At 54.3% G+C, this 13,224-nt stretch overlaps 1 protein-coding gene across 1 annotated transcript; it reads left to right on the plus strand.

Annotated features, from left to right (window-relative positions):
• Nucleotides 1–1,780: 1,780 nt before the first annotated feature.
• EVX1 (even-skipped homeobox 1) lies at nucleotides 1,781–5,169 on the plus strand. Its single transcript, XM_036897336.2, has 3 exons — nucleotides 1,781–2,207; nucleotides 3,742–3,989; nucleotides 4,630–5,169. The coding sequence occupies exons 1-3, from the start codon at nucleotides 1,781–1,783 to the stop codon at nucleotides 5,167–5,169; spliced, it is 1,215 nt and encodes a 404-aa protein (XP_036753231.2).
• Nucleotides 5,170–13,224: the final 8,055 nt, after the last annotated feature.

Here is a 13,224-nt window from a genome sequence, read left to right on the forward strand (position 1 = left end):
GTCAGGGCAGCACTTGGTGACTGGGCTAAGAGCAAGAAGCTCTGAGGAGAAGGTAGGTAGAAGAGAGTTGTAGAAGTCGCATTGCAGAGAAAGGGCCTGTCTCCTCCTCTCAGCAAAGTGGGGAGAGACTCAGCCCACCTGCCTAACACACCTGCTCAGAGCTGGCAAGGGGTCAGTTTCTTAATGGGCTCTATTCCACCTTCCCTGGAGGATGCTGGAGAGGGAGCCTCCGGATGCTCCCAAAGACATCAAGCACTATAAATAACCCCCCAGACCTGCTATGGAGGCTCCCCTTCTAGCCTCAAAGATTTATGAGAGCCCCCAGTCATCACTTGTGCTTTCAGGGCATTTTTGATAACCTCTCTCTCTCTTCTACCTGCAACACCACTTACTTTTGAAGCAGGAGATGGACACCCTTAGGGGAGAAACTGTGCACCCCAAAGCCTCTGCTGGGGCACTCCCAACCTCTGCCCCAAATCTCCCAGTGAGAACAGCACCTTTGCCGCGCCAGGAGCATCTGGCATTGCCACTATAGGGGCGTATTTGTCAGCGCTTCTTCACTTGCAAAACCTGTTTCGGGGGAATTCGTTGGCTCTGAACGAATACCTTGAAATATGGGCAAGAAAAGCAAAAAGGCCACTATTAGAACCTCTCCCCACCCTAACATACCTGGAGTGCAGGTGAGGCCCAGGCAAATGGGAAGCAGTTTCTTCTACGAATAGTCACCTGGAGGACAAGCCGGCTGTGGAAAGCTTAAGGTCGTCTAGATGGGAGGGGGAATTAAAAAATTCACCAAACATGTTGAGTCAGCAGCCAAGACGGGTCTTAAAAGAAAAAACATTACGGCATTTGTCTCTTGCCCCTTGGGAAATAAAAATAGCAAAGTTCTCTTTCGGTTTCCAGGAGGAAGAAGACAGCAGGGGTAAGATGGGGGGAGGAGGAAGAGAGAGGAAAGGATACCCCAGCTCAAGCTCTCCAGACATCTTGGGGCGGGGGGCTGGGAATATGGTTTTCGGTAGCTTGTAAAAAGGCTTTGGAGCCGGTAAGGGGTTAGCTCGCCAGGGACAGGCAGTCGTAAGAATGACGAGAGGAACGAAGCTTGTGAGTCGGCCTTCACACTTCTAAAATGCAGATATGGATTCTCTCATCTGTGTTAGATCAAGGCACCAAGTTAAGAAAACAAAAGCCAAAACAACAACAACAAAAAAAAAGCGTATTCAATTACCGAGAACCGCAGCCTCTGCGGAACTCGCCGTGCGCAGTTAAGCTCTCTTTCTTTCTGCGGAATTCCATTTGCATCCCCTCTGCCAGGGTGTCTCCCTCTCTCAGTGTGTGTGTCTCTCTGTTTTCACACTCTCCTCCCCGTTCGAGCGAGGCCCACACCTGGCGCATCACTGCCGAGCCATTAGCTGCGGGTCTCCTTTCATCTTCGCTGTGGCAGACGTTTCTATTTATCCACTTGCGCTCGCCCAGTGGCGTCACCAGCGGTACTGTAATGACGATTGCAGCAGGAGGATGACAGCTTAGAAAGAAGAGGGCAATGGGGCTTCCTCCCAGAGGCGGTGCGGCACAGAGGAGCGCTCGCATCACAAGGTGACCCTAGCTCCCCACCGCCGCCACCGCCGTCACCGTCGGCATCGCGCTCTGGCCGCTCCGCGCCCTCCCAGCCTCCTGGCCTTTCTCCCTCCCGCAGCCAAGATCTGTCGGACCGCTGGGGACTCAGGGAGCCGGGGCTAGGAGCTCACTTGGGGCTTCCCCCTCCCCCCAGGAGAGCCCCGTGATGGAGAGCCGAAAGGACATGGTTATGTTTCTGGAAGGGGGTCAACTTGGCACTCTGGTTGGCAAGAGGGTCTCCAATTTGTCCGAAGCCGTGGGCAGCCCGCTGCCCGAGCCGCCCGAGAAGATGGTGCCCCGTAGTTGCCTGAGCCCGCGGGCTGGTCCTCCGGCCGCCCGAGAGCGCGGCGGGGGAGGCCTGGAGGAGGAGCCGGTCGACGGACTAGCAGGCAGTGCTGCAGGGCCGGGCGCCGAGCCGCGGGCAGCCGGGGCCGCGGTGCTCGGCCCCGGACCTCCGGCCCCCTCCGTAGACAGCCTCTCGGGTCAGGGGCAACCCAGCAGCTCGGACACCGAGTCGGATTTCTATGAAGAAATCGAGGTGAGCTGCACCCCGGACTGCGCCACGGGGAACGCCGAGTACCAGCACAGCAAAGGTAGCCATCGCGTCCCTTCTCTCCCCCAGCCTCCCACCGCGCCCACCTTCCACTTCAGCTCTGGAGGGAAGACACTCCCTTCCCTCAGGGCAGGATGGCTGGGGGGACCCACCTGAGCAACTCTCCCCTGCTATATCCGCCCTGGCGGGGGTCTCCTTCTGTGCTCTGCATTGGCGGGACTGAGGGTGACAGCTGTGCTTTGGGGGGAGGAAGGCTACGCAAGTCCTGGACTTGAGGGGGATTCAAAATGCACCCCAACCCCCCAGAGTTTTGTGGTACTGCTTCAAATACGCGGGGAAGACGCGGGGGCTAGATCAAACGCGCGTCCGAGCAGTTTGTGGCTGGCTGGCTCGGTTGTAAGGCGTCTAGGCGCGGAAGTCGGGAGTCCATAAAGGACCGTAAAATCGCCGCGGACTCAGCCGCCAGGGTGCTGAGGCCCTACGACCAGTTTGCACGTCGGTCAGTGGTCCAAATTACCTTGTCACTTCCCGGGCTCCTTGGCGCCAGGTCGGAAATGGTCCCAATGATCTAATTGCCTTTGGTCTCCGGTTGCATTTGAAAAGGCACAGCTCTGGCCCTCCCCCTTCCCCATTCCTTCCCAGTCCCACTTCTCCACCCAACGGAAAAGGAGCTGCAGGGGGCAGGAGCCCCACCCTTCCTCGGATTAGACCCCAAAAGGGGGGAAGTGCTGTCACACTGCTTTAACTGGAGAACCCCCTCCCTGACCAGCAGCTGGGGGAAATGGGGTGAATGCTCAGGAAGGGAATTTCCTTGAGAAGGGTGGAAAGCTGGGAGGCAGAACCCACCAGCAGACCCTCCACAAAGCTGTAAGGGTGGGTGGGAAGAGTCTGGTATAGAAAAAATTAACCCTCTGGCCTTGGTCGCCAACACCTTGTTGAGCACTCACTTCAATCTGTTACTCATTCCACATTCACCCATTACCCATTCAACTCAGACTCCCTAACTACAGCATGTTCTCAGGAGAACCTATAGGATACTTACACCTACAGTCCTGCACCATCCCTGCAACACATACAACCTAGTACACACATTCTCATGCCTGCCCCAACGGCCTGGCCCACACAAAAGCAAGGAAGCTCAGTCTGTGCCCAGCATCCTGCAATGCACGAAGACCCAGAGCTCAACACTCCAGCACAAAGGTGCATCTCACCTCACTTGCCTGCCCAGTATGCACATCTTTGCCCACTCATGCCAAATACAGGCAGAATGCTCAGAGGGGCTGCATCTCGCTCTGCCCCAGGGCAAGTAGGGTGACTGGGGCTTTCTGTACCTGGCCAGGCCCAAATGCTGCTGTGTGCTCATTTGAATGATGAACCCCTGTTCAGACCTTCCTGGGTTCTGGAAGTCACTGGCACACCACCAGAGGTAGACTGAGGCTACTGAGAGGAGGGTGTCCCTTTCCACCCCACCCTCCACACCTCCACACACACCGTGGCCTACAGCCCCTACATCAGCCTTGTCTGTATGTCTATGTGTTCTCTGTGTGTACATGTCCTCTGGGCTCCCTGTGCAGGGCCCAGCTCTGAAGCACTGGCCAGCAGTCCCAGTGGAGGCAGTGAGGCCCCCAAGAGCAACAGCGGTGGCAGCTCGCAGGGCACGCTGGCCTGCAGTGCCAGTGACCAGATGCGCCGTTACCGTACTGCCTTCACCCGGGAGCAGATTGCACGGCTGGAGAAGGAATTCTACAGGGAGAACTATGTATCCAGGCCCCGGAGATGTGAGCTGGCGGCTGCCCTAAACCTGCCGGAAACTACTATCAAGGTATGAGCTCTGGAAGGAGGGAGAGAGTGTGCACTCTGTCAGCAGGAAGTAAATGCCAACTGCCTACTCTCTAAATCTTGAGCCAGGAACTGGGGACTTAGGGTTTCCTGCCCATGTGGCAGCTAGGCTCAGGGTGTCCAGGCCTGATACCAATGCCAGATGTGTGCAGATTTACCCTCCCAACAGTCCCTCGGTGGGCACTGGGGAGCTGCAGTTGATTCTGTCCCTTTCCTAGCCAAATAAACATCAGGGATGGGGTGCCTGTGCGGGTGACAAGGAAATGCCCCAAAGGAGAACGACTGAAAGGGGAGGTGTTTCTGGGGAAACGCTGCTTGTCCCCTCAGACCGGTGGAGTCCTTAGTCCCCCAACCACTTCCACATTCACATCTGGTTCTGGCACTCCAGGGGGACCTGGCTGTGTGGGCAAAGCGCGGGAGGGAGAGAGACTGGAGTCACTCCCTGACCCTCTCACGGAGGGATTCCAGCTCTAGGTGGTGGCAGTGGATCTGCCCCTGCCCAGAGGGTCGCCAACTTGGCCCTTCCCTGTGCTGCCGGCATCGTCCTGGCTTCAGTCGGCAGAACTTTTGGGCTTTGCGCACTGGGCCAAGGGCAGCCGCCGAACCTGCTCCTCTGCCCCCAGGTGTGGTTCCAGAACCGGCGCATGAAGGACAAGAGGCAGCGTCTGGCCATGACATGGCCGCACCCGGCCGACCCCGCCTTCTACACTTACATGATGAGCCACGCGGCGGCCGCGGGCGGCCTGCCCTATCCCTTCCCGTCGCACCTGCCCCTGCCCTACTACTCGCCCGTGGGCCTGGGCGCCGCGCCCGCCGCGTCCGCTGCCGCCTCGCCCTTCAGCGGCCCGCTGCGCCCGCTAGACACCTTCCGCGTACTCTCGCAGCCCTACCCGCGGCCCGAACTGCTGTGCGCCTTCCGCCATCCGCCGCTCTACCCGGGCCCGGCGCACGGACTGGGCACCTCGGCAGGCGGCCCCTGCTCCTGCCTCGCCTGCCACAGCGGCGCGGCCAACGGGCTGGCGCCCCGCACCGCCGCCGCCTCGGACTTCACCTGTGCCTCCACCTCCCGCTCGGACTCCTTCCTCACCTTCGCGCCCTCCGTTCTCAGCAAGGCCTCCACTGTCGCGCTGGACCAGCGGGAGGAGGTGCCCCTCACCAGATAAGGGGTGGCCCGCGGGCTGCCGGCTCCAGGACGCCCGTGGGGGCCCCCGGGGGACTCAGTCAGTGCCCCTCCCTGCCCCCAGGGCACCGAGGGAAAAGAAGAGGGCCGAAAAGGACCAGCGAGACCCGGCCTTGAGGATCGAAATGCCTGGGAAGCGGCCGAGGCTGGCGCGTTTTGGGAGCAGGGGTAGGGATGGGAAAGCAGAGGCTCAGAGGCTCTCCCCCAGGGCAGACCCTCTTTGCCATTCTTCCCCGAACCCACTGCCCCTGACCGGGGTTGAGGACATGGCTCCAAAGTTAAATAAAAATTCAGTAGCAACAGCAACTAAAATCAGCCCCTCAGCACCGCCCCCCACCCACCCCCTCCCTCACCCCAGGACCCCTTCACCTGCCAAGCCTGAGGCTAAGCACTGAAAAGGGAAATTGCTGTCTCTCTGAACAAAATGCTGTGTATGCAGAGTAGGTAGAGATTAGTCTTTGCCAGCTTTTCCGAGGCATGATAAGGGGCTTGTGGATAGCAGTGCACCAGCCATATAGGGGAGTGAGAGATTATTTACTACCAAGGAAAACCCTGGTCCTCCTGTGAATTCTGGGCACTCCCTTGCCTTCCTGGAGTTTCTGTTACACAACAGATTCTGGTTCTGGCCTCTAGCAGCACCTGGTCTTTTTCCTCTCTGCTAGCTTCTTGATATCTTTCAACTTGCAACTCCATCTCTACCCACACACCCACGTTTTAAGGACTGCAGGGAGGCTGCAGATACCGCAGACCCCCTTGGAGGCTTCCAGCAAGCCTCTTCTCCCTGGGCCCAACAGATACCCTGATTAGCAAGAGATGTGTGTGAGAAGGGTTTTTGAATGTTGAATGTATAATGATCACCATAAGGCTGGCCACACAGCCCAGAGCTGAGCTGTTAACAAGATGCCCAGGGAAGAGCTTAGGGAGCAGGGACCTCATCTCACCTCTTAGTGTCTGGCGGCAAATTAAAGGCTATTTCCAGCTTTTGCCTGTTCACCTCCCCTTCACCAGAAGCTTTCTTGCCCTTTCCTCTGTATTTGGCATTTTACATCTTCTTTCCTCCCATTTTTCTCCCAAGCTGCCACTGGGACTTGACTTTCAAATACTAGCGGGAGCCTTCTGCCCCTTCGGGGGAACTTGGCTTGCCCCTTCACTAGAGTTTGGGAACCACTCTCAAACACACTCCCACACTCATTCTTGCAGACAGTTTTTGAGAGATAGAACTTGTACCCCTCAGTGGAAGCTTCACTCTGACTGCAAGGGAGTGGTTCTCCCCTATAGGAAATGAAATTGGTTTGGTTTTCCTTTAAGAATTTGCTGTTACAATTTGTCAACCATATTGCAATAAAAGCTGGACACAGTTCTCACTTCAGCATTTTAATTTTTTGTGTAGCAGGCAGTACAAAGACTTTTTGAATTGCTAATTCAGTCTCCATAGGCTCAAGCAGGGAAGGACTTAAAAGATGGACCCATGGACAGAGTCTCCTAAGCCTCTGTTGGGTACTGGGAGGCACAGGTGAAGTCTGAGTGGACATTGTACAGAGGTGGAGAAGGCAGGCTTTGAGTTGCCCTGGGGTGTATGTTTCCTTGATTTTGTGCATGCTGGGAGCCTTCCATGGTTCAACTGGCCCAGAAGAGTGCTGAGGCTCACCCTTCTAATGGTTTCTTCTCCAGTTACTCCAGTCCTTTGAGGAAAGGGTACACTGGGCTGTGATCTCCATGGATCCTACCTCCACTCCAGCCCAAGGTGGAGATGAATGGAGCAGTGGAGATGGAGTTTAAGCACTGCATGTGGGAATCTCGGCTCACTGGTCAAGCATCTTAGAGCTGGGGAGAGGAGGGAGGACTCCTGCATTGGGATGGAAGGGTATGAACCATCCTCAAACTGGAAGTCATCTACAAAGATGGAATTCTGGGCTGGTCAGGGAAAGGAGAAAGACAGTGCTCAGAAGACACCTTATACCCATCCTCCATTCCCTGAGCAGAGCCACTGAAGTCCTCTGAAGTCCGGCACAAGCAGAGGAGACGCAGGGCTCCTCACAGGCTGGGAGCTCAGGATTGCTTGGACTCCAAGGGTCCTCTGCCTGTGTATTGGAGGGCAGGTGGGAACTCCTCAGTCAGTCTTCATCCCTCCTTGGGCTCCGGAACAAACCCTCTTGCACACAGGGGCCCCTACCCTCCCAAGCAAAGCTTTGTCCTGAAGTTTCCAGCATCTTGCCCGCCACAACTCTGCCCCTCAGCTCTGCTCAGCTCCCTCTGCATCCGGGAAGCTCCCGGTGCTAAACACTGGTGAATTTCGCGGTTACTTCGCGTTGGGCTGAGATTGCTTGCGACAGGTAAATGGGCTGCGGGTTGCCGTAACGCCAGGCGTATTTTCAGTTAATAGGGAGGGAAAATGAGGTGTCTGCAGCGATATTGGAAAGTACAAGATCGATGATCCAGCCTCGTGTCCAATCAGCAGCCTTTAATTGACTGTATTTTCTGGGTAATTGAGCCTCTCTTCCTCCAAATTGAAGTGGAAGATATAACAATGCATCTTGCCAGGAGGAATTACTCATTATTTCATAATGAAATTTCCCTTTTGCCAAGGTTTGCGGTTTGGCGCTAGGCACCACTTCCCACAATCCCTCCACCACCGCACTTAAAAACAGGCTTTGCCAGCTTGCACCTGGAAAAGGGCATCTGGCCTGATACTTCCGTTTTTTGGGGGTGGAGAATAGGAGATGCCCATGAAGAAGGCACCTCCCCTCCACAACCTCAGTCTCTTCCTCTGTAAAAAGAGAAGGCTTCACTAAGCAACAGGGATGACAGGGTACTACTGTTTTTGCTTTTCAGCTTTCTGAGCACCTCTGCTTAGCTTTGCTCCATCTTGCTCCCATTTTGCAGGTGGGAAAATGGAGGCTTAGGTCTCATAATTTTTTAGTGGCCCATGCAACTATAAGCATCAGGTTCCTGCTCCTCCTCCCTTGCCCAGAACTTCTTGGGTCACCCCTCCAGAAGCCTGACACCTCACTGATTCACACTTTCCCTCTGGGCTCCTCAACTTGATCAAGACCGGCAGGACCTGGGAGCGCAGGGCAGCGCTCAGCCTCCGGCCACCAGTGCTGGAAAGACCAGCCACCCCGCAGCCCGAGTGTGTGCTCAGCGCCGGCAGTCGCTGGCTTGTTAGTGAGTGATTGATTGCCTTATTAAAGCGTGTTCTTGTAACTGTGACCAAACTGATTGCATTGCATATGTTTGGAATAATGCTCATTTTAAACAACAGGATAAAGAGGATGAGCTCGGCAGAGCCTCCGAAGACGAAATGATTCCAGCCAGCAGCTCCCTAACTCTGGCATTAAATTGCCCAGTTACATAGCAAATCACTTGGTTCCTCCACCCTTGTCCCCATTGCCCGCCCCCTCCCCCCTGCAGCTTGATCGCATCTCCCAATGTGGTCTGCCCCACCAATGGTTTCTCTAGTGACCATATCAGCTCCACCTTCCCTGCCGCGAGCCCTGCACCCGCACACTCCAGACATCCAGTCCTTTTGACCCAATCCAGGCATAGATCCAGAATGCATCCTCTCAACCTAGGCTTCCCTTGGGGATCTGGTCCTAGACGGTCAACGCAAAGGGGAGGTTAGGTCCTGTAGCAAGTGGTGTGTCTCCCCACCCCCACCCCCTTTTGCCCTTTCGCGAAAGTTTAAAAGATTCTTTTGTTCCCCAGGCTTCTCCCGCTCGCTCGGTTGCCTCCATTATTCCCCAATCTAGGAAACACCCTCCGCCATATGTCCACCGAAGAGCGTGGGTGTCATGGCGCACAGTTGTTGACCATGGCCAGACGGATGGCATTCTCGAAGTGGAAAGAGCTTTTCCTTCTTAGTATCCTCTCCATGCATTGTCACCCCGAGCGAGAGAGGGAGGAGTAGGAGTCAGTGAGTGGGGTGACGGAAAAGAGTTTGGGGCAAAAGAATGGGATTTCTTCTAATTACTCCACCCCAGTCAATCGTTGTGGCCACCTATTTCTGTGACTGTTCCCTAACAAAGAAATCTTCAGCCGGCCTCCACCCATTCCAGTCGACTTCCACGGGAGCCAAACTGCTGGCAGATTGAGCTTCCTTAGTGACACCTTTGGGATACTCTGGAATTCTGATTTGTTCAAGATGATGACGGTCATCAGGACAAGTTAGAAATGATGCAACTCTTCGGGGTGTGATTTGTAAGTGCAATTGCAGGGATTCGTTTACAAGACCCAGCTAAACGCGTCTGGATAAGTGACTGATCCAAACGGCAAATTTCTTCCATCTCTCAGCTCCTCCCCGGCTCTGTGGGGGCACATCAGATTGCATTAGGGCTAAACCGAGGCCCAGCTCACCATTTGTGCCAGCTTGCAGGACCCCAAAGTGTTGACCCTAAGGGGGAAAAAAGTCAACAACAAATAGCATTCTACCTTCTACAAAGCAAACAGAAACACAAAGTCGTTTCCAAAATTGCCTTCTCAGCAAATAAGTATGTGATATTCTGAGCAGGAGTAGGAGAAAGATTGCCACTTAAAAATAACATGAAAGTATTAAGTAATTATTTAAAACAAGGCTGTTTAGAAAAATATTTGTATTTATTGCAGCTGCTCAATTGGCCTCGTTAAAGTCGGCAAGCATTTAAATTGTGTTACAATCTCATTTAAATCCCGCTCCGTTCCAGCAGGCTGAAGAGCTTGAATAGACCAATCACTTCATAATGATGATGAATGAGAAATTAATTCAGATACAAGCAAGACAATTTAGGCCTTCATCTGTTTAAATAGCCTTCCAATATTATTCGTGATCGCGGGTCACAGATTGAATCAATTGTCCAATCTTGTGAAAGTCATATCCTTGCATCTTCATCGAGATTATTTATAGCGCAGTGAGGGCTGCTGAAAGGTATACGCTGTTAACAGGGACAATTACTTAAAGAGAAGCGTTTATAAAATGGAAAACAAATGCCGGGGTTAGTAACAAATGAGATCAAAAGCAGCCACTCCAATCTGGCTCGTCGAGCTACGGGAGCGGGCACGGCCCCCGCAGGAGGAGGGGTGCTGCGGACTCGCCCTCTGGTAACCCCACAGCCCAGGTGAGGCCAGGTCTGCTCCAGGCTGCGCCCTGTCTGCTGCCGCGGCGACCCGGCGCCCGACCCGCTTCAGTTCGGGAGGGAAACCGCAGCCAGGCCTTGGAGCCCCTGTCCGGGTGAGGTTCCCGCCTCCGCGGCCCACACGGCGGCCGGGTGTGGCCCCGGGCCGGCATCCCGAGGAAGTGCGCCCCGCGGACGCGGACCCCAGTGCTCTTCACTTCGTGCCGGGGCTCTGGCCTCGCTGGGAACACACCCGGTCGGACGCACTCCGGCCTTCGTCGCAGAGGTCGGGAGGCCCAGCTTTCTCACCGGGCGGGGGTAGCTGGTGGCAAAAGCGTAAGGTCCCTCCCGAGACCGTCCTTGGACGCTGCAGGTGCAGCCTCCTCTTAAACGTTGTCTCCTCTTAAGCTGATGGAGAGGAAGGGCCCCCATTTCCACCGGGCCCCTCACCCTTGGCGTCCCGAGGCGGGAAATGCTCCTGGGGTCGCTTCCCGTCCTTCTGGGCCTGGGCCCTTCCCCGGGCGGCTTCTCTGGGGGCCTTCCGACCTCTGAGTCGCGTCCATTTCTCCAAACAAGAGCCCTTTCCTTCCCGCATTGAAGTGCCCTTCCCCTATCCTGAAATAACCCCACCGTGTGAGGCAGACCCGGGCGTCGTCCCCCTTGGGCAGGCGGGTCCGGTGCCTCGCGACAGCCCAACGCAGCCGAGACGGCCGTCAGGACTTGGAGGCGACATGTGCCTCTCTGAAGTGACCACTTCCCCTTCCCCGGCTGGGTTAGGCAAAGCCCCAGTACAACAGGAGCGGAGTTTGTTTTTCCCGAATCGGTACAGGCGCGCTTAGTACAACAGTGTGCCGCGTCTACGCCGGCTGTTTGTGCGCAGGTCGAGCGAGAGGGAGCTTTTCTAGGCGGCGCTCTTCGCGGGTGGAAGTGAGGTGAGCTCGCAACAGAGAAGCGGGAAATACCGTTTGATGTGCTGAGCCTGGTATACCAGAGAGGACAGCCAGAGGCTCCCAGTGAACACAGCGGAGTCTACGCGGTACAGCACACCGGCCACTCCCAACCGCGTCAAGTTTTTATTTTTCTTCCTCTGTATTTCTCTGTTTTGAAACAAAAGCCCAACTAATGGATTCCTGGCGCTCTGAGGACCCACTCCCAGGAGCGACTTTGATGTATTGCTGTCCAATTAGTGCCTTTAATTGGTGTCCTCCGGGACGGGGCCGGCCTGGAGCTGGGACACAGCCTCCTCTCGCCTCTCCTGCGCACTGGAAAGGTAAAATTTATAACGCGCTGTAGCAGTCCCTTGGGAGAGCGAGCGAGGGAGGCAAGCAGGAAAGGAAGGGAGAGGTGCAGCTCTGTTTTGCAGCGCCAAGACCCTCCAGCCGAGGGGTCGTGGGTAAAGGTACAGATCACCCTGTTTCTACTTAGTTTTTTGACTCCCTCTCGGGCCTGGCAGGAGGGCTCTGGCAGCAGAGTCGCTGAGGATTATGAATTTGCTTGCAGAAAGGCCAAGAGAGCGCGCGCGTTGTCTGTAGAAACCCACCCCATGTGGTCTCTTATCTCGTTAATAATGGCTGTTTGTTAACAAGGATGCGGAGGTTAAATAATCCGGGTGGAAGATTAAACATGGCTCATAAAGGCGCTGGGAGCCAAGCTCCACAGAGACATGCAGGAGTCTTGAGGAAGATGGGAATAAACAGCCTGCAGGTAGCCCTGGGGCAGAGGAGGAGAGAAGAAGGTGTAGGATCCTTTTCCAGGATGTTCCCCCATGAAGTCAGCACAGGCCCAACCCCTTAACATGTTGAATAGAAAACCCGTTTAGGAGGCAGCCCCAATAAAGTGAGGATGTCAAACTCTGTCAGTAGTCTGCTGGAGACCAGAAAGGGAGGCCTGGGTCTGAACCACGACACCCCGTCCCCCTTCCCCCCTTTGAGGGGAGATGGCTACCTGCTGCTTCCCAGGCCTTACAACATCTCTTCTCTGGGAAGTTAGGGGTATCTGCATGCACATGTGAATAGCACTGGATTGGAAGACAGAAGATGAGGCTTCTAGCTTGGGCAGTGCCCCAAATAGCAGTGTAATCTGTGTTACATTGTTTTCTATTGTGTAAGATAGACTGGAGATAGGCTTGATATAGATTATGCATATTCCTTTCTTTCCTCCAGCTCTTACCAGAGTTAGGAAACTGAGCACCTTGTGAGATATTCTGTCTCTATCAAGCCAAGGAGGATTTTATTCAGCAAATATCTGAGGGCCTACTATGTGCCAGTCATGGTACAATGTGCATTTTTTAACTGTGAGAGCAGAATATCAATTTGTAGATCCCTCTGTGTGTGTCATTCCGAAATACAGTATTTTATTAAGGCAGACAAGAGAGTAAGAACTTGGGAGGGAATAGAATAGAATGTGTGCATCTGTGTAGAGAAGCTGTAGCATGAAGGAAAAAGGAATCAGTAAATGAAGTATAAATCTTGTTGAGATGGCAAAGAAGTCAGTATAGATAAGTATCTTGATAGAAACTTTGTTCAGGGGAGCAGAGGGATATCCTTTCCTGGAGTCCTGGTGATTTGACAGTGAACAGAAGGTAAAGGATCCTTGAATTTGACTAGGAGACCTATGATTTATGCATCTACTGTTGCCAATTTTCTATTTATATGTTGTTTTACTAGAATGCCTTTCTTTAGTTAATTCCCCAAACACATCACTTTTTGAATCCACCAAACAGGGAACTCAGCAGTTGGGCTGGGGGGTCTTCAAGTTTCTAGTTGATGGGCATCTGGCTCAAGGAAGGCAGAGGGCAAGTGCTCCATTGAGGTTTTTCCTCAGATCAGTAGTAATTGTGATTTCTACATTTCTCTGCTTTCCCTTGGGAAGTCCAGAGACCAGATTTGTGGTGCTGGGCAGTAAGGTTGAAGAGTTAACATTTATTGAGAACTTGTCACATGTCATTCACT

The sequence above is a fragment of the Manis pentadactyla genome, chromosome 7 (genome assembly GCF_030020395.1).
Source record: "Manis pentadactyla isolate mManPen7 chromosome 7, mManPen7.hap1, whole genome shotgun sequence".
Taxonomy (NCBI): Eukaryota; Metazoa; Chordata; class Mammalia; order Pholidota; family Manidae; genus Manis; species Manis pentadactyla.

Bases quoted from the DNA above. Each gene is read 5' to 3' on its own strand.
- EVX1 (XM_036897336.2), top strand. From the start codon at position 1,781: ATGGAGAGCCGAAAGGACATGGTTATGTTTCTGGAAGGGGGTCAACTT. The intron at 2,208-3,741 runs GTAGCCATCGCG...CTCCCTGTGCAG, and splicing joins CGAGTACCAGCACAGCAAAG to GGCCCAGCTCTGAAGCACTG. The intron at 3,990-4,629 runs GTATGAGCTCTG...CTCTGCCCCCAG, and splicing joins TGCCGGAAACTACTATCAAG to GTGTGGTTCCAGAACCGGCG.